The sequence below is a fragment of the Brachycentrus maculatus genome, unplaced genomic scaffold (assembly GCF_059751285.1).
Source record: "Brachycentrus maculatus isolate JH-2025_06_01 unplaced genomic scaffold, ASM5975128v1 h1tg000061l, whole genome shotgun sequence".
Taxonomy (NCBI): Eukaryota; Metazoa; Arthropoda; class Insecta; order Trichoptera; family Brachycentridae; genus Brachycentrus; species Brachycentrus maculatus.
Window position 1 is genome coordinate 2,876,020 of NW_028280815.1, and position 26,235 is coordinate 2,902,254.

Consider the following 26,235-nt stretch of genomic DNA (forward strand, 5'->3'; position numbering starts at 1 on the left):
AGCTGCGGATCGCATCTATTGTCGTTTTTTATAAAGGTACTGTTGACTGCGGATCGCATGCATAGTCATTTTTCAACTTTGCGTACTTATATCAACACCTGTGGATAATTTTTTGGACTTAAATTTAGTTTGAGGCACAGATGAATTTGTTATCTTTGATTTGGTGTCATAAAATTATCAAAATTATTTTTATTTAGTGTCAACTTTATCGTGAATACTTCCGGTCGGATAGTGCTCTGGTCTCAGTATCGTATAGTTTGTTCAATCAGTTTAGGCGATCTAAATTATCATAAACTTTTTTCAAAATTATTTTATTTATTAACTGTGTGGAACGAGAAGGGTATTGTAATTAACTAATTAAGTGATTATGTAACACGGTGTTTCGTGATATTTTTGTACTATTATTTTTGTTTATTATCTTGCAATGCTTCGAATATTGGAAGCATTTTTTTTTATGTTATAACTTTTACCGTCATAAATATGTATCTGCGTATTGAAATTTATACGACAATAACGAAAATATCATGTTTTTATAAGAAACAATGATTCTGAAGACAAAAATGGTGAAAGCGACCATTACCAATACGCGAGAAAAGGCATAAAGTCACATAATTTTGATGTCCCACATGCAAAATGCATTTTTGTTCTAATCCCTGTTTTGAAGATTTTCACAAAATTTCTATTTATTAATCATTTCCGTTTTTTAATATGAACTTTAATTTAAAATATTTTTCTAAATTTCATTTTAATTTACATTTATTTTTTAAAATAACGCATTTAAAAAAAAACTGCGCGCACGCTACGAATGGACTATACGACAGCCGCGTCTTCTATACAACCGCCAAATTTTCTGCCGTGAGTCCGTCAATGTTAATATTTTGGTGTAAATACACTTTACAAACATAATAAGTAAACTGAATTGTGTACTGTGAACATCTATAATAGATATCCGAGCGACTTCCGAAAGTTTCACTACGAAAAATATATTTTTTCTTGTCAAAAATATTGTAATGTAAAATAATCCAGCAGGGGACGAAAAGTTTGACACTCGAAATCGAGCAGCTTAGAGGTTAAAAAAGCTGTGATGAGATGGTTTGGATATGTAGAACGAACGAATGAGGAAAGAACGGTAAAACAAATTTATGAGCCGAATGTAATTGGAAAAAGGAGCAGAGGAATACCGAGAAAATTTGGCACGATCAAGTATGTCAAATACTTGAAAGTTGTCAGGTTAGGAGTCGAAACAATCGGCGTGTATGTATGAGGATATGCATGAACGTGGAAGAGGCAAAGAATGTTTGCAAGGACAGAGTGGTGTGGCGTTTTATTCTCTCTGCCTGATAGTTAATTAGTTAGTCACGACTGTTAACAATTTTTTTTTTACTTTGTACTTGAAATGTTTATTTCATATATTTTTAACGAAGCGCTTTTGAGCTTTGAACCATAAATCATCGGAAACTCGGCTTGAGTTCTATTTTGTAAAAGGTGGTCTTAAGAATCTAGAATCTCAATATTTGCAAAAATATATCCATAATTCACAATGCTGGCAATATTATATTCTTCTTAGGATTGCAAGTACAAATAATTGTAAGCAGTACTTACATAAAAATCAATATTTTTGACAGAAAACTATAGTAAAATATTCAATAGCCGCGAAGTGTCAAATACAAAAAAATAGTGGTTCTCTGGTAGGCGGTGTTGATAAAAGATTGTCGGCTTTTAATTTGGTAAAGTAGTGGATTTCCTCTTCTTTAACTGCAATTATTCAATATATTAATGATTTAAATCTTATTTCTATCCATTTTCACAAACGGGTTCGCGTCTTTTCACTGAAAATTAATAAATTACTTTGTATTTGGCAGATCGATTAGGTGATGTGTCATGGCGGAGTAATGTTTGACTCCCGATTTTATTTGCAGATTTTCCAAAGCCGTTAGTAAAACTCGCCGACATCGCATCAAAATGACGGATTCCAAATATTTTACCACCACTAAAAAGGGTGAGATTTTCGAGTTGAAATCGGAACTAAACAATGACAAGAAAGAGAAAAAGAAGGAAGCTGTAAAGAAGGTAACCTATTTATTATTTATTTCCTAAATCTTTAATATAAATTTATTAGATCAGCGCAATGGATGGAAATCTAACGAAATGATATTGATTAGTGATATTTTAAACATTAACAGTGGTTCTTGTTTTTACATGGATATGAGATGAGATAATGTTCGCCCACTTTCATCCTATTTAGATAAATAATACAAAACGTTTGTTTGAACGGTTAGTGTATACGTTATGAAGAACTTCTTACACCGGAAATTTAATTACTTTATCGAATCCTTTGACCTCGAAAAGACACTATCATTGAGTTTTACATGCATTTTTTCAAATTTTGAATTCAGTGTAAAAACAATATTAAACTCAGTCCTCTATAAATAAGCATTGTACAATAAAAAATGAGCACATTTCGCTCACTCCTTTCAAGAACGTCATAAATCAAAATTCATCAATTTTCAGTTGTGCATGTTTTCGGAATGCCCAGAAAATGTACTATATCCCAGCAAAAGAGGCATATTTTTAACTTAATATTTACCCACTCCAGGGCAGAGAGTGTTGTTTTTGCATTTTGAAGAAAAGGTATTGCTTAATTATTTTTTTAAATAAACTATATATTTTTCAAATGGAGAAAAAAACCATCAGGTTTTACTTAAAAAGATCTGTTGCACAGTAAAAAGTACAGTAAGTGGCTTGATATTTATTTTTAACACATTATGTTATATTTTTAAACTTTTAAAACGTTCTCCTGAAAAATCAAGTATTTTGATTTATGACGTTCTTGAAAGGAGTGAGCGATTTGTCTATTTTTATACCCTTTTTTCCAATAAGTATTCTTATACAAAAAATGTCTTATTACCAATTTTTATAATAAGTTTTGTTTTATTAAGTGTGTACATTTCATACACCTATTCCTCTCCCATTTTTTTCCCGTACATCAGTACTATCCCATCGAATATGTTCTACTCTTTTATCCAAAAATCTGAAATGCAGAGCTTGCCTTTATACTATTGGCTACAACTTAAAATTGCACCTTTTCAATGTGGTGACCTATGCACCATCTAGATGGTGCATAGGGCATCCACAGCGTGGAGACGCTCGGGTGTGGATAGCGGTCAATGAAGGAACAAAAGAAGGATGACAAGAAGAATTGTGTCGGGTTGTGGTCCTGTGGTTAGTGTGGCGTACTCTTGAGCCAGAGTTTCTCAGTTTTGAACCCACTCTACCATAATTCCATACCTATATCTAATAAGAAGCCGCTTAGGCTCACAGAAACAGTATGAAATTGAAATATTTTCGTAAGTAATAAAAACACAAATATTTCTCTTTTCAAAAATAAAAACAAAAAAAAATAAAGGTGTTGTTTGAATACATACCCAAACTCACACAAGCTTGTGAAACGTATGCAAGACCATTGAGGAAAAAAATTCAAGTTCCTTTTGGTGAGATTGTACTGTAATTGATTTATTATAAGTGCAGTGAGTCTCGGTGTGGAAATAAACAGACTGCTGCGGTGGAATACGTGTTACAGGTCATTGCGTCCATGACGGTGGGGAAGGACGTGTCGGCCCTGTTCCCCGACGTGGTGAACTGCATGCAGACCGACAACCTGGAGCTCAAGAAGCTCGTGTACCTGTACCTCATGAACTACGCCAAGTCCCAGCCCGACATGGCCATCCTGGCCGTCAACACCTTCGTCAAGGTGAGCGCGCCCCCTCCGGATAGGGCCCCTTCCCCGCTGTACCGCCACGCTACTTTCAGTACACTCTGCGTTGATAGCTAGAGATGTCGAGAAGCCGTTACAAATTGACGGGAAATTAGTTATTTTAAAATCAGGATAACGGATACTTTATCTTAAAGCGTTTGATAATGCGGTGGTTCAGCCTTGAGAAGGCAATAATTTGACTACTTCACAGTTCACCTATTCAATAAAAGCTTCAGCAAAAACAAACAGCAGGAATTCAAGCAGAAAATACTAAATATTTAGTCTTTCATATTTCATACTTTTAACATTAAAAGATTTAATAGATTTATATTATCCACTGACACTTCGTGATGGAATTGCATTTTTAATTTATTATTAGATTAAAACCAATATTTTTAGCTTTTCCACTTTTTTATTTGACCAGCGACCGGGTTTCGTCGTTACCGACATCATCAGACCAGTCTGATGATGTCGGTAACGACGAAACCCGGTCGCTGGTCAAATAAAAAAGTGGAAAAGCTAAAAATATTGGTTTTAATCTAATAATAAATTAAAAGATTTTTTTTGAATTACACAACTTCCGAGCGACTCTGAAATTGAGCTACAGCTTTTGCAATGTCGCTTTTCATGGCCTTACTTAGGCTTTAACTTTATAAGTTTTATAGCCTATATGTGAATTTACTCTTTATGTTTAAATAAAATTTACCATATTTTCATATAATTCTTGAATGAAAATTCTAGGCGCAAACACTCCCTATCTCGCTAAAGGCATGAGTTTAAACAATTCAATGATTCTAAGTTAGCAATAAAGTTACTTAGGTATATGATTAACATTAAAGGATACTAATAAAACTAACCTTACTAACAAAACATTTTTTTCAAACACAATAATATGTAACAACTGGACTTTGGTTTAAACTCTCCCGAGCAGTGAAAAGCCTACAAACAAGACTTAAAAAAGAACATTGATGTAGTGAGATAAAAATAAAAATATGATATAAATATATTATACTGAATAATACATCAGCGGCAGTGCAGTTAAAAATTAATTAGATATCGCTTTGGTCATTAAATTTGTAATCTATATATATAAATTTGTAATATTAGTATCAGCTTCTAGCGTGGAAGGGGCATCTACCATCAAATATTTCTCTAATTTTAAGACTGCTATGGGTGTACAAGCAGAGAGTATTTACTCCAATTTTTGCTATTTCTTTTATATCATTGTAATAAATAAAATGTCTTTATTATTTTATAGCATCTGCAATTTAATATTGCTAGAAATTTTTTGTAACAAAAACAAACAAACAAGGATTAATTTTGATATTTGAGTGGAGTGCACTTATAAAATATATTTTTGAAAAATATGAAGCCTGAATCAATTCAGATACCTGATATCAAATATGTATTTGGAGCTAGTAATTTCTCCTTGAACACCCATACATAATATTTGGTGACTTGTAATGTGATTTGCAGTGTGAACCCTTACTTAATTTTAATATGTTGTTTGTTTAAAATTTTATTGAAAAATAAAAAAAAAGGTTACCTCAGTTATTATTTTATTTTTTTCCGATGAGCGTGTTCCAAATGGGTTTATTTTTTTCTCAGGACTCTCTGCTGATCACATCACAAGCCATTGTGATTCCTGGCTGTTGGTTCGAATCCACATCAGTATTTATTCGTACGACATGTTTTTGTCTATTATTAAATTATGTTGCTTCACTAACCTCTGTGCACAATATTTTTCAAAATTGTTCATAATTTCACAAGCTGTCCAAAAGTAAGATTACAAAAAATGCTCCATGAAAAGTAACACCAGCAGTTCTTCATATAATATTTATAAACTACAATAAATCATAACCCAAGATCATCTTTACATTTTTTCTGCAAGAAATATATTTGATTCCATATCTGCACTAAAAGATATGTTGACTGGGTTGATCTGTGAGTATTTGGGTATGTATATGATTTGGTGGTACCCAAAATTTAAAATAAAATAAAATCCGTAATAATAATATCTTAAATTTCTTTGAACGGAACTTTTCTGTTTTTTGGTGTTCAAGCACTCATTTCCAAATGTATCATACATTACTTCAATTCAAAGGAAAATATTCTACCTTTAGTTTTGAACACACATATTATTGTACATATGTAGTGGTTTTATGGGGCATTTTTTTAATTGTTTATTGTTAATCGATTTTACTATCAACATACCATCATTCCTCCATTCCAGGTAAAAAAAACAGTTAATTTTCATTAGTACGGTTTTTTTTATTTATGAATGGTCAAAAATTGAATGTTTTTCTTTTATCGTTGTGAATCTTAGTATCCAAAAGCACAATAATTTTTCTTACGCACCTTTTCTTTTGCATTTTGCAATTATTATCTTGTGAATCAACATTTTCAAATTAAGTTATGAAGAAAGTCTCCGGATTTGTTTTACTATTTTTGAGTATTGAATAAATAGACAGGACTCAGAAAAATGTTAGCTTATCTATTTATCTTTTAATGGAATTCTTATTTATATTAACTACGCCATCTCTATTTTAAAACTTTCAATGTATATTAAATCTACACCTAAATTTATAATTGCCTTTTACATTATAAAAGGTATTTTCTGTAATAATTCTTTATAAATACAGACATTCGGTTATTTTATTTTAAAATTATTTATCAAGAAATAAGCGGAGCTAAAAAACACATCTTAATATTGCATGTGTCGTGGTAATTCATATTTCATTTTGATAATTCTCAGAACACTACAGGGTGCTGAAGATCTTACTTTGTTGTTGTTCGTTTGATAATTGAATGTTTTCATATGCCACTTGATAGTTTTTGTTTACCCGTTGTAATTTTTAATATTTTGTTTAATTCACAGTAATATTTTAGATCTTTAAATATAATAATATAAATTGCTTTTGTTCAGGCTTCTAAAAAAACTGGCTTTGTCACAATTTGAATATCTTTTGTGTTCCAACTAACAATCTTTTAAAATACTCCATAGTTTATGGCTTTATTTAAAGATGTTTAATTAATTTAATTTTGGGAGATGTTATAAATTTTATAGTATGGGCCGTGCATTTTTAGTTCATTTAATTTGTCCAAATAAAGGTTTCAACTGGGTTAGATTACGGAATTTATAGCTTTGAAATTGCTGAAATTCCAACTTTACACTTGAAACATTGTGATGGGCAAATAAATGAGGCTATCGAACTTCATGATCACATTTACAATGTTGGGGTGGAATCTTTAGTTGAGAGTAATCGCTTGTCGCTAGTTATCGCCGCTCATCTTTACTCCCTTGTTCCATCCATCATCTAATATCTGTCTGCCGAGCACACTTTCTGTGTTGTGATTCGTGTTTTTTATCTTTTTTACCTCTTTATTGAAAATGGGCGCAAAGGACTTGCCAACCTCCCAGCTAGTGAAGGTAACACTCTGTTCACTGTCTCTGTCTCTGACACTAACATCGATAGTGGGAGCGCCTTCTGACTCTTTCTCTCTGCGCTCTCGACACCTTCACTCCTGACTACTTGATACAGTAATCCCTCGTTATCCGCGCTCGCAAACTTATCATTTAGGAATCCACAATGTTTCCAGTGTACCAAACCTTTGTTCGCAAACCCCATCACACGCTATGGACATAACGATAAAATCTTGAAATTTAGCTTCTAAGTAGGACAAAATCCAGTTTTGGACAAACTTAAAATATTTTGAGTAAAATAACTGATGTTAAAAAAAGTATAAAAAAGGTATTTTCGGGTGTTTTCTTGTAATATGTGAAATAATTCTGAATTTTTTAAATACACAAGTAAAACTCCACTATAATTACTCAAATTCCAATGTTTAACCACTGATGTCATGTGCTCTTGGTACTTGAGATATTATATCTAAAATTTAGTTACGATTTCAATGGGGCATATTATGATATATAGCAGTTTTCTTTATTGTACAGTACCCTTAACCAATGGCGCCCACATTCTGCGTCAATTAATCTAATGTGTTGTCTCGAATGGAAATTACATGAAAGTAAGGTGATCATTCTTTAACATCAGAGCGAAATATATACTATAATTATAATAGTAAAGAATACCTGGCGACCCTGAGGGAAATCGAACCCCGGAATCACATGCGCAGCAGCCAAATGTGCTGCAATTATTACACAGAAGCCGGATTTAGTGCGGCGATAAAGATAAATCAAATGAGAAAGTTTTGTAGCGTAACGTTCTACGCACGGCAAATCAGGGATCCGTAGACAACGAAGGATTACTATATTTCAACTTACTTTTTATGTTGCTCCTGCTTAAAATCATCAATAATAGGCATAAACTGTCTAGTAATATATGTAGCAAACGAATCAAAGTAATATATGATGCATCTGATCGTGTATCGTTGCATCCTACAAATGTCGGCAGTGAATGTGTCAGGCCTTCTTTCTAATCTCTCTCCCACGTTCGTTGTCAACCTTAATGTACCTAGATTAACTTAACTATAAATCCATTCAACCTTAAATTCAAGTGTGCAAAGTCGCTAATCAAGCATTAAATAATCAAATTCAAATCTTTTGTCCTTTATTCCTGAAGTACTAGGTCTCTCTGATACTTCCAATAGCATTTCAATTAATAAACCAGATAACTTTTGTCCTAAATTTTATAAAGCCTATAGTTAAAATAGAAAAAAACTTTTTTTAAATACCTAAATCTATATTAATTCCACACAATTTATTATATTCTTGATTATTTATTTTTTAAATATACATTTATGTATTTATTATTTTATGGGACTTTCAAAGCGATCTTGCTTGGAAACTAATCCTAAACTATTGTTAATATTCACAATGATTGTATTATTATTTTTATTATTTTAAAATGGGCACCTCATTTTGATTGATTATGAAGTGTATGTTGTTTTAGAGTATAATCTTTTTCTATTGTAAATCGGGTTAAACGATATGGATATATCTGAGACTGTTGTTACACTTATGCTCATTTACATTTCGCTCACTCCTTTCAAGAACGTCATAAATCAAAAAACTCGATTTTTCAGGAGAACGTTTTTAAAGTTTAAAAATATAATACAATTTATTGAAAATAAATATCAAGCCACTTATTCAACTTTTTACTGTGCAACAGATCTTTTTAGGTAAAACCTGAAGGTTTTTTCTCCATTTGAAAAATATTTATTATATTTAAAAAAATAATTAAACAATACCTTTTCTTCAAAATGCAAAAACAACACTTTCTGCCTTGTAGCGGGTAAATGTTAAGTTAAAAACGTGCCTCTTTTGCTGGGATATAGTACATTTTTTGGGCATTCCGAAAACATACACAACTGAAAATTGACAAATTTTGATTTATGACGTTCTTGAAAGGAGTGAGCGATTTGTTTTCTTAGCATTTGATGTATATTTTTGAAAATGACAAAATAAAAAATCACAGCATAATTAACCTATTTTTTATTCAAGATATTTGTGTTTTAGTTTTATTAAACTAAACTCCTTATCTTGCGGGTAACTTTAAGCAATATAACTTCAGCAATCGGTGAAAATGTCAACTAACAAAATATTAATACAATTAATACGCAATGTATACTGGAGCCGATGAGGGAGTTGTTTTTCCTTTGTACGGCGACGCCTTTACATCTTTTGATTTTCCCCCCAAAATGTAGAAAGTCAACGCAAACAGATCCGCATAAAGTTTTAATTTTTACATTATCGTTCTCCTATTTCGAAATGGGTGATACGATCAGTGATTTATTGAGTTTATCCGATTTTAATAAATATATCCTCTGAGCATGTGCGCAACATTGTCAAATTTGAGAGTGTTATAAGCAAATCTATATTGACAAAGTTCTTATAAGTAGGGTGAGGACGCCTTGTAGCAAGAGCAGTAGCCAGCTGTGGCGTACATCCAAGATAAGCGTATGAGCCAATTGTGTAAAGAGGTTGTGTCGGACTTAAAGTATTTTTCTTATTGTTATTTGGTCTAAAGTAAAAACAACTACAAAAAGTAAAATAAAAAAGTATCTTTAATCTCTTGTATATTTGTTATATGGTACATATTATGAAATTATCGCTGGAATAAAAAAAAGTAGAACAATGCATAGTACACGTTTCTTTTCATTAAATAATATGAATATTAGGAAAAGTCGTGTGGTATATTAAAACAAAATATGGTTTATCCACAGTCCATTATTTATTTATTTATCGAGTAATGCCAAAATAATGTATATAAACTTTATTTTACAAGTAAAAGTAAAATGAAATTTTTTTTCCTGTGAATTGGGAACAATGATTTGCTAATACTCTAACACGACGATATGTTGTATAATAGAGAAAATTATAAAATCAGCTCGAGGATCCATTTGGAAATACAAGCAGTTGCGTTGACTATTTGTCGGGAAGACCAAATGCGGCGGAGGCGCGTGCGTGGGTCGGGGGGTGTGGCGAGGGGTGAGGGGTGTGTGGCGTGTCCGAGCGTGTGTTTGTCCCGCTGCGCAGGACTGCGAGGACCCCAACCCGCTGATCCGCGCGCTGGCGGTGCGCACCATGGGCTGCATCCGCGTGGACAAGATCACGGAGTACCTGTGCGAGCCGCTGCGCAAGTGCCTGCGCGACGAGGACCCCTATGTGCGCAAGACGGCCGCCGTGTGCGTCGCCAAGCTCTACGACATCTCCTCCAGTATGGTGGAGGATCAGGTAACTCTCCCAGCTATCCACCTCAATAATATAGCTACAAAATCAAAAGGTAAAGTCTTTTTCGATGGTGACGACTATCTTTATGATTTATAGATGTGGCGTTTTAATTGTAGAACTCGCATTTTAATTTATATATCAAATATTACATCAAACTCTAATTTTTAGAGTCTACTGATTTGTATTTTATTATTAAAAACACAAAAACAAAATTTGTGACAATTGTTTCCACTTGTGAAATTGCCATAACAAGGCAAAACAAATTTTTAATAATAATAATTCAGTAGACTCTCAATGTCAGTGTTTGATTTTAATATTTAATCGATAAAGTATCTTTATTGCTTGATTACGTTTATTGATGGTTACACTGACACTTGGGCAGTCACAAATATACTAATAGAATGTATATTCTATATGTAATACCAAGTCAATCCGTGTGATTTTTTAAAACCTAATCTTAAAATACTTCCGCTAGTTCCAGGCTTTCATAATTTACGTAAATGTTGCATTCTTCACTTCCTTCTCTCTATCTAAAGTTTGATGATGCAGGGTTTCCTGGACCAGCTGAAGGACTTGCTGAGTGACTCCAACCCGATGGTGGTGGCCAACGCGGTGGCAGCTCTCTCCGAGATCAACGAGGCCAGCGTCAGCGGACATCCGCTCGTGGGTGAGTCTTGCAATCTTAAACTTAACTGTTAACTGCAGTGGAACCAAGTTACAAATTATTCAGCTCAAAATTAGAAATAATTCATTAAGTCGAATTCATTCCACCGGAGACCACCGGAGAGGTCACTTGTCCGCTCGTGCCCAATTTTTAAAGAATGCATATTAGATATTTTTTTTGTTTTTTAGAATATATTGATATACAAAAAATATTTTTATATATTTTTTTTAACTCCTTACCTTTCAATAACTCTTTTCTTTTTTTTTTTTCTTTTCAAAACCATATAATTATTTCGAAGAAAAATATATTTTAAGTATTATCAATAAAATTAAGAAAGGTGCGTTGAGATGGTTTGGACATGTGGAACGTACGAGTGAGGAAAGAACGGTTAAACAAATTTATGAGGCAAATGTAGTTGGAAAAAGAAGCAGAGGAAGACCGCGGAAAACTGAAAAAAACACAATCAGGTGTGTCAAATACTTGAAAGCGGCCGGGTCAGGAGTCGTTATAATCGTCGGGTATGCTCATACATCTCCTCATGGAGATGCATGAATGTAAAAAAGGCTAAGAATGTTTGCAAAGACAGAGTGGTGTGGCGTTCGATTCTCTCTGCCTACCCCTGCGGTAAGCAGCGTTATGGTTAGTTAGTTAGTTAAAACATATTTTTTCAATGCAAAAACAGTGTTTTAAGAAAAGTGCTACGTAAAGTGTTACCTGAATTAAGTTGCGACTTAACGAATGTTGGGCTCTAAGTTGGAATCGGGAGAACAGAGCTTCCAGTAATAATCCAACTTTTTAAAATAAATTTGATACATCTCGACGGGGGTATCAGATGTATATTTCTATAAAATTTATTTTCTATCGTTCTTCTGATAATTTTAGTTCTAGCGCTTTCAATCTGCTATGGCAGGGGAATCCCTATAAGTAAGTCGTGGATCCTCGGACATTTCCCGCTAGCCAAATGAATAGTCAGCGACTGGACACTAACTTGGTGTCGGTGTTGCAGAGATGAACGCGCCCACCATCAACAAGCTGCTGACGGCGCTGAACGAGTGCACGGAGTGGGGGCAGGTGTTCATCCTGGACTCGCTGAGCAACTACTCTCCGGCCGACGCCCGGGAGGCGCAGAGCATCTGCGAGAGGATCACCCCGCGCCTGGCGCACGCCAACGCCGCCGTCGTCCTCTCTGCCGTCAAGGTATGACCGCGTAAGAACTGTTCATGACTGGGAGAACCTGTCACTGGATATTGGCAGTGTCGCCTGGAAGCTGACAGTGTATATTGTACCTTGTGAACAGTTTTATGCATGTAATGGTATATTATGTATTGGTAATTTTTGTCCACCTCCGTAGCGCAGTGGTCAGCGCGTTTGGCTACCCTGCTGGAGGTCCCGGGTTCGATTCCCAGGGGGGTCATAATAAATATGGCCGAATTTCACTCTCATATTTATTTAATATCACCCTGAACTGGTACAAGAAGCGCAGGGCTGATCACCTTGCCTTCGTGCAATTAACGATCAAGATAACACTGCCCTATGCACCATTGGGTGCGGATAAGGGTTAGAAGAATGGTATACAGAACAATATTTTTAGTTTGTGCAAATTTTTATTCACAAATGCTCCACTAAAGTGTTACATATTTATAAAAAGATTGTTATTGACATCCCAATTAAAAATATTGAAATGTGAATACAAAAGAATCTCATACGTTTCCTTGAAGGAACTTACTAAAAATATAGAAGTTTCAACCATAGATGTCACATTTTGGAAAAGACATGGTGTGTTGTGTGACATATATATATATAACTTTCTAAAATTTGAGTAGTGTCAATCACGGGTAGAGAGTGAAGATGGGTCGTGACCCCTGTAAGGGCTTTCAATCCCATATTGCTATTACAATATAGTTCTTCATTTATGTGAATATATCAATAAAAATCTCGTATTAAAGTATTTAAGTTTTGTACTGACATTTCTTGGTGGAACTGCATTTTATATAATAAAATAACAACTAATTTTTTCCCTCTTAAAAACAGGCCACAAGACCTACACTAAGAAGAAGTTGTTTTATTATATCAAAGTTTAGTTTGTCAATAGGTTCCGAATGTACCGTTGTTGAATGGGAGTATTTTGTCGATCTCACGTATCCGGTGTTGTGTCCAGGTGCTGATGAAGCTGATGGAGATCCTGGCGGGTGACGCAGACTTCTGCGCCGGGCTGTCCAAGAAGCTGGCGCCGCCACTGGTCACGCTGCTGAGCGCGGAGCCGGAGGTGCAGTACGTGGCCCTCAGGAACATCAACCTGATCGTGCAGAAGCGCCCCGACATACTCAAGCACGAGATGAAGGTAATTCAAATATTAAATATCAATATAAAACACTGATTTTTAGGGTCTACCAAATTTTATTCCATCCACCTCTGTGGTGTAATGGTTAGCGTGTTTAGCTACCATGCTGGAGATCCCGGGTTCGATTGTCAAGAGGGTGAAATAAATATTTATTTTATAAAGTGATTTTTTAACTCTAATATCACCCTAAGATCACCCTTCCTTTGTGTATTAACGATAATGATAACACTGCGTTTATGTAATGCAGTGCCTTATGCACCATGGGATGTGAATAAGGGTTAAATAAAAAAATAATAAATTTCTACGAAATTGGAAAATAGTCCTCCAAATTTTATTTTCCAATTTCAGTCAAAATTTCAGTCAGTGGATGTATAAACAGTTTCTCGGCTAAGGAGTCGATTTAAAATGATGAAGATGACGGTACATAATATTGTTTGATGCTGCAGGTGTTCTTCGTCAAGTACAACGACCCGATCTACGTGAAGCTGGAGAAGTTGGACATCATGATCCGGCTGGCCGCGCAGAGCAACATCGCGCAGGTGCTCGGGGAGCTCAAGGAGTACGCCACGGAGGTGGACGTGGACTTTGTCCGCAAGGCCGTGCGCGCCATCGGCCGCTGCGCCATCAAGGTAACCGCAACCTTCTATCCACAACTGCAACTGGGCGGCTCGACTCCGCAATATTTGTTCTTCTGGTCCGCCTGACATCGACTATCACTTGAGAGTAATTGTCCTTGTCTCGGGCAGCTCTAAACAGCGCCTCGACGGTCCTGATCTCCGTCCGATCTCGTATATTCCGGAGCCAGGAGATCTGTCTTCTGCCCACACCTCATCGACCCTCTATTTTGCCTTTTATTATTACATAGTTGCAATAGCTCGAACTTCTCACCTCTCAGCACATGCTTCAGATAGGACACGTTCTGGACCTTGATATCAGTCAGCAACTGTCTCCCTGCTCTTGCTCTTTGGAGCACATTTGCGTTACTGATGATATCGGTCCATGGAATGCGTAGCATTCTACGATGTAGTCACATTTGGATTGCCTCTACTCCAAGGGTTCCCAAAGTGAGCGCCGCGGCGCCCTGGTGTGCCGTGGAAAGTAAAGAAGGGCGCCGTCAGTCGATCCTCTATCATTATCAGAAATAACAAATATTCTCGGGTACCTATAAAGCAACAATTTCTTTTTTGAGAGCTATTATACTATTATTGTAGGTACCTACCTATTCTTTCGACTATAATATTATAAATGTATTATATATGCATATATAGTCACATTGTCTTTTCCAAATAGCTTACTAAAGTAGGACGCCGTGACAAAATACTAAATTTGTAAGTGGGCCGCGGGCTGAAAAAGATCGGCAGTCCCTGCTCTAGTCGGTTTGTAGTGCTGACTTTGGAGGACCAGACATAACACCTAACCTTCTCTGGCGAAGCTTCAGATTGAGGTTACACTACCTAGTGATGTGGAATAATGTTGTAACGCCAAGGTGGAGCCGTCGGCGGAGCGCTGCGTGTCCACACTGCTGGACCTGATCCAGACCAAGGTGAACTACGTGGTGCAGGAGGCCATCGTGGTGATCAAGGACATCTTCCGCAAGTACCCCAACAAGTACGAGAGCATCATCAGCACACTGTGCGAGAACCTGGACACGCTGGACGAGCCCGAGGCGCGCGCCTCCATGGTGTGGATCATCGGCGAGTACGCCGAGCGCATCGACAACGCCGACGAGCTGCTCGACTCCTTCCTGGAGGGCTTCCAGGACGAGAACGCGCAGGTGACTGCCTCATTCCCATTCAAATTTTCTACATACATACTGTAAAACTTCATTTTTATATGCTCCCACTTTTCAGACTCAAATTCGGTTTCCATACAAATACTCCCGCAAATAATGCGGATGAAATTATGCGCTTATCCCGGTTTTATGGGCAAATATTTACATACTCACTGGAATGTTATCAGCATTTCATAAATGTATAAATATTATAATCAAAGCATGACACTGGTAAAACTTAAATGTGAATCAATCAAAATATCAACAAAATATATTTATTTTAAATTAAAGATGTACTTGGTAAATATACCACCAATTGTTAAAATCATATTTTGATGCATATTGCATATTTAACAATGATGCGAAATGCATCGAGCACGTATCACAATAGATATAAGAAATAGTGGTGCATATTTACCAAGTAAAACTTAAATTAAAAATGGATGGATATTACCACAAAGTGACTGCCGAATCAATTTATGAAAAGAATACATATTAAGTTTTTACTTGTATCCTTTTAGCAGTCTATTTGCATGATACTGACAGGGTATTTTTGCTATGGCATTTTGCCTCGGTTTACTTACAAGTTGTTTCCATGAGAGTATGCCCAGACAGCAACTTGTCGCAGATGCGCTTATCCGGATATTTGTACGACACTGTAACGAGTGTGTTTGTGTGCGTGGCAGGTGCAACTGCAACTGCTGACTGCCGTGGTGAAGCTGTTCCTGAAACGCCCGGCCGACACGCAGGAGCTGGTGCAGCACGTCCTCAGCCTCGCCACGCAGGACTCCGACAACCCTGACCTCAGGTAGACTGCCGACATTGCCAATTAACACATTTTGGACGGGTGTTTTTCACGCCTGCGAACCACTGGCTGACCACGGGATTTGATAATTATGTAGATATTGTTCAGACCTTATCAAAGAGATTGGTACATAATATTCTCATAAAAACATTAATTATGTACTTCCTTCTTTTCTGTCTTTAAAAAGAAGGCCAGTGCAGAAGGTAAAAATACCCTTCCTGTCCATAAAGCATCAATTGACCGAACAGGTAGAAATACCTTTCCCGTCCGAAGTGTGTTAAATATACACCCCTGGACAAAAAAATTTACGAGTCCTCAAAAAAACTAAAATTGACACATAATGAATTATTCTTGATATTTAATTAGTTTTTTTTGTATTGTTTAACATAAGTGATGACTACTCGTTACTTCAAGGTTAAAATGAAAGATCTTACTCATGAATTGTACTTAGAAATTGCCATTATATACCAGGTATCAGATTATCCGAACCTTAGAGACCCATAACGGTTCATTTATGGTCGAGTGTTTGTGATGGAGTAATAAAAGACATGTAATTTTTTAATTCATATTTAAGAAGAAGGTTCTAATCGCTTTATTTTAAATTAAGGTATTTTACATTTAAACATATTTATAACATTTAAAAATATTTAATACTTAGTGAATTCACCTTTATTTTTTATAACATGTAAAATTCTATTATTTAACGAAGCGTAAAGCGAATCTTAAATTTCTGATGTTATTTCTTCTTCCTAAACTTGAATCAAGTTTTTTTTTAATTCCTCAATGTTTTTTTATTTTTTTTTCCCAACTTTTTTTTTCATAATCGCCCATAAATTTTCTATCGGGTTCAAATCAGGACTATTCCTGGGCCACGTCAACGATTTTAAGCCAATTTTATCCTTGTATTCAATGATCTGTAAGAAAAACAATAAATTATTTATCAAGTGGTCTACAAAGTGGATTAAAAAATAAATATTTGTACTCACAGTGCGGGCTCTATGGCACGGCGCCAAATCGTCCTGAAAAATCGGGTCCGCGGTATACTGCGTAATGTCCTCGATTGTTGGAATAAGATGGTTTTTCAACACTTTTTTGTACTGGATGGCATTCATCGTACCTTGTATAAAATTTAGAGGTCCCAAACCGTACGCTGTCATGCACCCCCAAATCATGACGTAGGGTGAATGTTTAACGGTTCGAGTGACGCACGACGGATGGTATCTTTCCCCAAGTTTTCGTCGAACTATCTTTCTGCCGTCTGGACCAAAAAGGTTGAATTTTAATTCATCGGAGAAATTAACATTTTGCCAATCCTCCAAGGTCCAATTCTGGTGCTCCTTCGCCCAATCCAGTCTAGCCTTCTGCATTTTGTTCGTCAGTAATGGTTTCTTTGCGGGACTTCGTGCTTGGAAACCATGATCCAACAGCCGCCTGGACACTGTTTTTACGGAAAATGTTGATGAGCTGGTAGACTGCACCTCTGCGTGTATTTTAAGTGCCGTTAAAAATCGATCGCGCATATAAATTTTTTTTATTAAGCGATCATCTCGGGCAGATGTCGCGCGCCCCCATCCGCTTCCTTTTTTCCGTTCTATGGATCCAGTTTCTTGGAATTTTTTAAATAAAAACCTCACTGCACCTTCTGAATACCCAACTCAACGAGATATTTTACAATTAGATATGTTTTGTTGCGACAGTGTGATTATTTTGGATTTTATCGCAATCGACATTTGCTTTGCACTTTCCATGATTGTTGTGTTATGTTCCCTCACACGCGGGTAAAACAAAATTGTTGAGACATTTTAAAATGTAAATATTGTAGAAAGGTGACACAAAGTGTCTTTAATTTATTGAACAAAAGAAAGAGGTATCGATAAAGGATTTCTTAGAAAAAGAGTTCAGTAAAGTCAAGGCGTGCGGTAGCAAGTAAACTCGTAAATTTTTTTGTCCAGCGGTGTATTTACACCATTGATAAATGACGTTCAAAAAAATAAAAGAGTCTTTGGGTGTCAGGGATCGCGGGTTCATCTACTGGCGCCTGCTGTCGACGGACCCCGCAGCCGCCAAGGAGGTGGTTCTGGCCGACAAGCCGCTCATCAGCGAGGAGACGGACCTGCTGGAGCCCACGCTGCTGGACGAACTCATCTGCCACATCAGCTCCCTCGCCTCCGTCTACCACAAGCCGCCTACCGCCTTCGTAGAAGGTAGCCCCGCCCCACTCGGAATGTTTCCTCCGCCTCACCTTCCTTCTCCATTCCCCTTTCCATATAGCCATAATGCGTTTCACTCTGAGTTCATCCATTTACGTCGTCTGTCTTCTATCAAATATATTACACTCAAATCCAAAAATGTGTAGGACTGATTTATTGACTTCATTTCTTCTTCTTAGTCAGCATCTCCCCACTGCTGGATGTAGACCTCTTCTAATTCCTTCCGGACTTCTCTCATATGGGCTTATTCATTCCACTTACTGCCCGCGACAGGGACAATGTCATCGCCTTACTCCTCTCTTCATGTCCCATGATCTCCACCGCAGAACTCTGGATGCCCATCTGATCACCCTAACCCCTTCACATGTTCATTGTGATGTGGCGCCCTGTGGAAAGGGGTCGTCAAATCATCTCGCTGATTTGGTATGCATGTGCCTTTAGTGGAATCAACTACAGATGACTTCTTAACAATCACTCAAACTCCATATTATATAATCACAGTATGCAATTTTACTGTCCACCTCCATACTGTAGTGTCAGTGCGTTTGGCTACCATTCCGAGGTCCCGGGTTCAATGCCTAAGATTTTCACTCTCACATTTATATTTGATATCACCCTGGACTGGTACAAGAAGCGCAGGGCTTATCACCTTGCCTTCACGCAATTAACAATCAAGATAGCACTGCGTCGCTATTATGAACTGCCCTATGCTCCATTGGGTGCAGATAAGGGTTTAAAGAAAGAATGTAATAGAATATTCTGTTAGAAAATAATTGTATATTAAGTATACTAAGGTAACCACCACCTCTTTTTGTCCGCCTCCGTAGTGTAATGGTCAGCATGCTCGCCTACCGTTCTGGAGGTCCCGGGTTCGATTCCCAGGGGGGTTTAATAAATATAAGTGTTTTTTTTTACTCTAATATTTATTCAATATTACACTGGACTGGTACCTGAAGTGGAGGGCTGATCACCTTTCCTTCATGTGTAATCGATCGAGATAACACTGCGTTTATATGAAGCAGTGCCCTATGCACCATTGGGGTGCGGTAAGGGATTTATTATTTTATTATTAAGGTAACCACGATTTTTCAGCACTCAGTTAATACTTGAAGTACTGCTAATATCACCGTAAGGTTAATAAGAAAACTAGTGAAAATATGTAGGTATTCAGTTCCCTATGGCCCCCTTCCTCCTTTGTTTGCAGAACTTGCAATCTTTTTATGAAGCCGCGCATTTTTTTGCAATGACGCACAACATATACATACCTTTATTTTATGAATTTTTTTTTATTTCGTTATATGTGGGAATTCGTTATTACGAATTGATATTTTTTGGTCCCTTGGATTTCGTTATATCGCGATTCTACTAAGGTAAACATGATTTTTGAGCGCTAAGTTTATACTTATCCGCCTCCGTAGTGTAATGGTCAGCACGCTCGGCTACCGTTCTGGAGGTCCCGGGTTCGATTCCCAGAGGACGAGTCATATAAATATAAGTGATTTTTTCACTTTAATATTTATTCACGTTTCCTTCATGTGTTAACGATCAAGATAACACTGCGTTTATATGATGCAGTGCCCTATGCACCATTGGGGTGCGAATGAGGGTTGGAAGAAGTTAATATTTGAAGTACTGCTAATGATTGGGTTTGTGTGTTGTTGGGCAGGTCGCGGCGCCGGCGTGCGCAAGTCTCTGCCCGCCAGGCAGGGCTCCGGGGAGGAGCAGCACGCGGACCGGGCGGCCACGGTCATACCTAACCAGGTCAATAACCTCTTCCGTGATGTGAGGACCCACTACATATCCATTCCCGTTGGTCCAGACCTTCCGAATGGATCTTACTTCTTCTCCCGCTTGCCGCCTCTCTTAGCCCCAATCATGAAGGGTTTACTTACTAATTTCACTTCATCCTTTTCCACTACTTTTATGTTCATATATACATACTTTATTTAAGTATGAATCAATATTTTCTATTATCCGCCTCCGTGGTGTAATGGTCAGCGTGTTCGGCTACCGTGCTGGAGGTCCCAGGTTCGATTCCCAGGGGATGGTGAAAATAAATATAAGCACTGATATTTTATATAAATTTATTATATTATATAAATTTTATATTATATAAATATTATATAATATAAAATTGATTTGATATTTTATATAAATTTTACACTTATATTTTATCACCTTGGACTGGTGTCCCTGAAGCGCAGGAGTGATCACTTTGCCTTCATTTAGTCAATGATTAAGATAACACTGCGTCAACACGATGCAGTGCCCTATGCACCATTGGGTGCGGATGAGGTTTGAAAAAGAAGAATAATATTTAATTACTTTTTTTCAATTGTAATTATAGATGCGTTAAAGCCACCTATTTATTGACATGCGTTAATGTGCGTGACTGTTACAGGAGTCTCTGATCGGGGACCTGCTGTCCATGGACATCGGGGGCCCGCCGCCCCCCGGCCCGGCCAGCGCCCCCGCCCCCTCCTCCACCCTCGACCTGCTCGGGGGAGGACTCGATGTGCTGGTAACGTATTTACTTCTCCACCCAAATCGGCAAAATCGATTGCGTAAAATACATTTTGCTCGAGGAGCTCCTAACACACTTCGGACGGGTGTTTTTAACGCCTGTGGACCGCTGGCGACGGGATTTGGCAATTATGTACATATAGTTAAGACCTTAACAAAGAGATTGTTACATAATATTATATAAAAACATAAAATATGTAATTCCTTCTATTCTGACTTTGAAATGAGGCCGCCGCAGAAGGTATAAATACCCTCCCCGTTTTTAAGCATCAATCGACTAAACGGGTAGAAATACGTTTCCCGTCCGTGGTGTGTTATTATACATATGACAGGCTCGTAAAAGTATGGGTATGAGACCTCGATGTCTCTATGTCCTGCATACTTTTCTACTGCTACTTTTCTCCTATTCCTATATATACTAATTCCTCTTCCATTTCCTATCTTTCTTTCATATCATGGTAACGTTCTTAACTCTGAGCTCATTCGTATGTATCCCTTTGAATATATTACTGCCAAGTATAGATGTTGGATTGAATATAGATCTAAGAATCTGGAGCTTGCGTAATTGACAATAAAGTCAGCAATGTAATGCAGTGCCCAGTGATGCAGCATAGGTAGGTGTGCTAGAACACAATTAAAAAGTGGCCCAACCCAATAACGCAGATACCCACTGTCGTGGGGTAATGTCATGGTAGATTATCAGTAAAATATTGCTAGTTTTTTGACGTTGGTTTATTCTGTTATTTTTTTTTAAGGAATAACCGCAAAGCTTCTATTTTAGAGGCTTGTCTGCAGGTAGGATAGTTAATAAAGGGAACGTATATGTGAAAAACACGTTACAAACACTGGACCCATTGAAAATTAATATTTCTCAAATTAATTTTGCAAATGGCGGGAATCGAACCCGCAACACCAGTTTCACAGTCGAGCGTCTACCCGTCTTTTTAGAAGTGATTTTTTCACAATGATATTTATTCAATATCACCCTGGACTGGTACCTGCAGCAGAAGGCTGATCACCTTTCCTTAATGTGTTGATGATCAAGATACCCTATACACCACCGGGTGCGGATAAGGGTTTGAAAAAGAAGAAAAATCTGGAATGTGCTTTCCAGACTATGCGAATATATACCCGACTGCCGTGTTGCTCACCACTCTGTCAGCAACATACCTACATTCCTCACACCCACGCTGTAATATAATCTAACCTCGTATTACTGTGGATGGGTTCCAGCTGGGCGGGATCCCGGAGCCGTCGAGCGGCAACTCGGGGCTGCTGTCGGACATCTTCGGGGGCGGAGCCAGCGGCGCCAGCAGCTCCGCGCCCGCGCTGCCGCTGCCCCCGCACACCTGCTGGCTGCCCGCCGACAAGGGCAAGGGGCTCGAGGTGTGGGGCTCCTTCAGCCGGCGCCGCGGCCAGCCGTGCATGGAGCTGCAGCTCACCAACAAGGCCATGCAGCCCATGACGGGCTTCGCCATACAGCTCAACAAGAACAGGTGATCTACCGTCACTCTACTACTAGTACTAGCTTTGCACTTCCATCATACAAGAGCACTGCCATCTTGAGGTGTGGAATGTGTTAAAATGTACAAAATATTTTCCAATATAACCGATATAAAAATGTATTTTCTAAATAGTATATACATATATATATGCCAAAAGTAATTACCTCAATTCAAATAATAACAGGTTTTTGTCACAAATAAATATATTTTTACCATAATATTTTATTATGTTCATAGTTATAATTCACCGAGAATAGCAAGTTTACTCATTAGACCCGCGTCTTTAAATGTAAACTGCAGCTAATTGGGTAACATCATTGTCACAAACGATAATAGGATATGTAGGCAAATAGAAGTTTGTGAGTTACACGTTTTATTTGTTTGACTACATAATAAAATGAAATAGAAGAGAAGTCCAGATAAACTGCTATTCAAGCAGTTTGTTATCACATTCTTATATTAAGTTCATTAACTGTTAAAGGTGAAAAGGAACAAGAATCTACAAGGATCACTTACATATTTATTTATCACAAATTTAAAAATGAGACAAATCAAATTATTAATTGATTGGAATCTATAAGTATGTAGTATTTTTTTTAAGCCTTCACTCGTTTATGAGTTTAACAAACAAAATACATTGTAATTACAATAAATAATGGATATAGGATATAGAGAGAAGCAAAAAAACAACAATAACTATAATTAACTGACATATAAAATATAAAATAAACTATTTCAACTACATTAATTAAATCATTAGTACATTAATTATCGAGCAATATCTACATGAATAGAATCGAATATTTAAAAAATAATCAAATGTGACAAATGTCCATTTATTTGTTGCAGTTTTGGGTTGGTGCCGGTCGGAGGAGTGAACGTGGGAGTCCTTCAGCCCTCGCAGACTGTGGAGACCACCCTGCCGCTGGCCGTCACGGGGCCCGTGCAGAGGATGGAGCCCCTCAACAATCTGCAGGCGAGTCCGCTCTTACTCTATATCGAAAAGTTCAGCGTATCATCTCTCTTCGTTTCAGCGGATTCAATCCTCTTTTACTCAACTTAAGTTTTGGTGTATAAAAAACTAGGGAATCCAAATATGAGACTACAGTCTGAAACGTCAGCAAAGTTCTAATGACATACAATGTCATAACCCAAAAATTCTTGTTGATTAATTTATGAGTTATCCATTATCCACATTATCCACAATGATGGGACTATCAACAAGATGCTCTTTTCCGGTATTACCATTGCACAGGGAGGTGTCCTGCCCAACATCTTGGACACGCTCCAGCCCAAGAAGACCGGGGAGATTGCGCAATGATATGGCGGCTCCACTTTCCCCCCTTCAGACTCAACTGATGTCATTTTTCTAATATTTTTTTACCTCTTATCATTTTCATATCATAATCCATATCTGTTTAAGCGCCCTTGAGGTAGTATTTCATGTCCCTGCTAAAATTAATTAAACTATTCCCTTTGATGAAGCTGTTTGCTAACTATAGTTAATGCAACTGTCGATCTTACAGTTATAATTATTTTTTAACATCTCATCAAAGATGAAGAAGAATATGGATGTCTGGGCATTTACGGGGCTGACGACCGTCATAGGCTGGTTTAAGTAATCACTTTACACACATGTAACATTCACCAATTTTACCCATTATGTATTGACAACCACACTACTCAAATTCTTGGAAGTTCTATATATATGAACCAATTTAGAAACCTTGTTCTTGAATCAACAGTTCAAACTTGTTCTTACAGTTAATAACTTTTGGCGTTATATAATAATCAATGAAGCGCTAAACCTCGATTCCATTGATTTTATAGTTATGAAAATGTTGCCTTTCTACGGAATGTTGTCATTGCGGCATTACTAAAGGGTGGAGGGTCGCCGTTGTCCGGTTGCAGGTGGCGATCAAGAACAACGTGGACGTGTTCTACTTCGCGTGCCTCGTGAACCCGACGGCGTACTTCACGGAGGACGGGCAGGTGGACAAGCGCGTGTTCCTGGCCACCTGGAAGGAGATCCCGGCCGCCAACGAGCTGCAGTACGCGCTGCGCGGCGCGGCGGGCGGCGCGGACGCCGTCAGCGCGCGCATGGCGCAGCACAACGTCTTCACCATCGCCAAGCGCAACGTCGAGGGCCAGGACATGCTGTACCAGGCGCTCAAGCTCACCAACGGCATCTGGGTCCTGCTGGAGCTCAAGCTGCAGCCCGGCAACCCCGACGCCACGCTCAGCCTCAAGTCGCGCAGCGTGGAGGTCGCGCCCATCGTCTACCAGGCCTACGAGGCCATCCTCAAGTCCGCCTAACTCCGCTCCGCTGTTGTACCCCCTCGGCCAAACTGCATCCTACTCGATTAGTCATTCGTTAATGCGAAAAATCTCCAAACTGCGCCTGCCGTTACTGACTTTTGCTGAATGGGGACAATGCGTACACTATTAACATATATTACGTGTATCTGGGGGTGCTAGAAGCATCGGAAGCTACCTCGGAACGAATCATTTCAGCCGTTCCTTTCGAAAATCAAAAGTTGCCAAGTGATTTATTTGGGGGTTATTACGTTCGCTTCTAATGCTCCCATCTGTTTGTAAAAATTCCATTAGACATGTTATTGATTGTATCTCTAAAATGCGGACAGATAAATCTGATTATTGAATCATTCCGAGTGGTGTGATTTATTTCGTTCCATATTATTTGTGAAATTATTGAACGTTGAATAGTGTAATTGACAATAATTTGTTTTTTCTGTACTATAGTTGTCCTGGTGAGTGTTGGTGCCTGTTCCGGCACTGTCACATTAGCTGATCATCGAGTACAATTATTATGCGACAACTTGTCTTATCATTTATAATCAAGTATTACTATTGAAAATCTCAATTTATTCTAAATGTCCAAAAAATACATTTTTACAGTAAAACTTTAGTTAATTATTGATTTTATTAAGAATATTAATTGCTGTTAATTATTTGATGTTGAATATTGCAGTCTCACAGCGACGATGCGTCGGCACAAACTTTGATGTCCTTTGATTATAAACCTTTTTAAATTAAATTTTCTTTTAAATTTCAGAGTAAAGTTTCCTCATCTTACTTGAAAATTTCTTCTTTGAAAAAAAGGTGAAAACATTAGTTTTAGAAATATTTCATGTCGATCGATAAAGTTAAAAAAAAAAGATATTCTTACATCGCCGACACGAAATTGAGTGTTCATCATTTCTTTTCGTTATAAATAGTAAATATAAAAACACAAACATGAATCAAACCTACCAAAACATGACAGTAAGTCATCGTGTAGTTTTTTCTCGGTTGTACCTTGAAGTTTAGTTGAAGATAATACTGACCTCGAGACAAGTATCCACATCATTCGCAAGGTAATAACTTTGGATTGATTTCAGATTTACATATTTTTTATAGTAGTGATTAAATATGTATGTATTCTCAAATATACATGTTCCGTACAATCTGTAAGTCTTAATATGTTGCAGCAAACTCCAACGCTCGTTTGTTATATAAAGAGTGTTGGGTTTAGTTATAAAATGTCAGTGTAAAGTAATACGTTACGCTACTATACATACTTTATCTTTACGTCTAAGTTAGGTTAAAAATGTATAAAATTACTATAAGAGGTCTGAATTATATTATTCAAATATAAAATATTTTTTATTTAGATTTCTCAATAACCTCATATTTGACCCTTTGCAGTTTGGTGAACTCGGGAACTCGCTCCGAGGTTTATAGATAATAAACGAGTTTCATTTCCTTGGATCTCAAATCAGCGATGAAGGAACTCACCAAGGAGAGATCCGACGTCGTATCGCCATATCGACAAAATCTGGGAAGACCGAGGTGTGAGTAACAACACTAAGATGAAGCTTGTCACGAGCTTGATCCACTCAATTTTTCTCTATGCCGCTGAAACATGGACCATAAAAGCAGCAAAAAGGAGAAAACTTGACGCCTTC

General features: G+C 37.4%; 1 protein-coding gene across 2 annotated transcripts; it reads left to right on the forward strand.

The window, feature by feature from the left end:
- Positions 1-1,666: 1,666 nt before the first annotated feature.
- AP-1-2beta (adaptor protein complex 1/2, beta subunit) lies at positions 1,667-25,927 on the forward strand. 2 transcript variants are annotated; one of them, XM_088256454.1, is made up of 16 exons: positions 1,667-1,727; positions 1,920-2,070; positions 3,581-3,751; positions 10,254-10,451; positions 10,998-11,115; positions 12,119-12,309; positions 13,271-13,453; positions 13,900-14,082; positions 14,940-15,227; positions 15,911-16,032; positions 18,043-18,233; positions 19,906-20,021; positions 20,641-20,760; positions 21,996-22,258; positions 23,117-23,243; positions 24,179-25,927. In XM_088256454.1, the coding sequence occupies exons 2-16, from the start codon at positions 1,963-1,965 to the stop codon at positions 24,581-24,583; spliced, it is 2,784 nt and encodes a 927-aa protein (XP_088112580.1). In that variant the 5' UTR covers positions 1,667-1,727; positions 1,920-1,962; the 3' UTR covers positions 24,584-25,927. The 2 variants fall into 2 exon arrangements, with proteins under 2 accessions (XP_088112580.1, XP_088112581.1); XM_088256455.1 differs by having other exon boundaries at positions 19,906-20,000.
- The last annotated feature ends 308 nt before the right edge of the window (positions 25,928-26,235 follow it).

Excerpts from the sequence above, each read along its gene's own strand:
- AP-1-2beta (XM_088256454.1), top strand. The coding sequence starts at position 1,963 with ATGACGGATTCCAAATATTTTACCACCACTAAAAAGGGTGAGATTTTC. Across the intron at positions 18,234-19,905 it reads GCCTACCGCCTTCGTAGAAG|GTCGCGGCGCCGGCGTGCGC; the intron begins GTAGCCCCGCCC and ends GTTGTTGGGCAG. Across the intron at positions 22,259-23,116 it reads ATACAGCTCAACAAGAACAG|TTTTGGGTTGGTGCCGGTCG; the intron begins GTGATCTACCGT and ends TATTTGTTGCAG.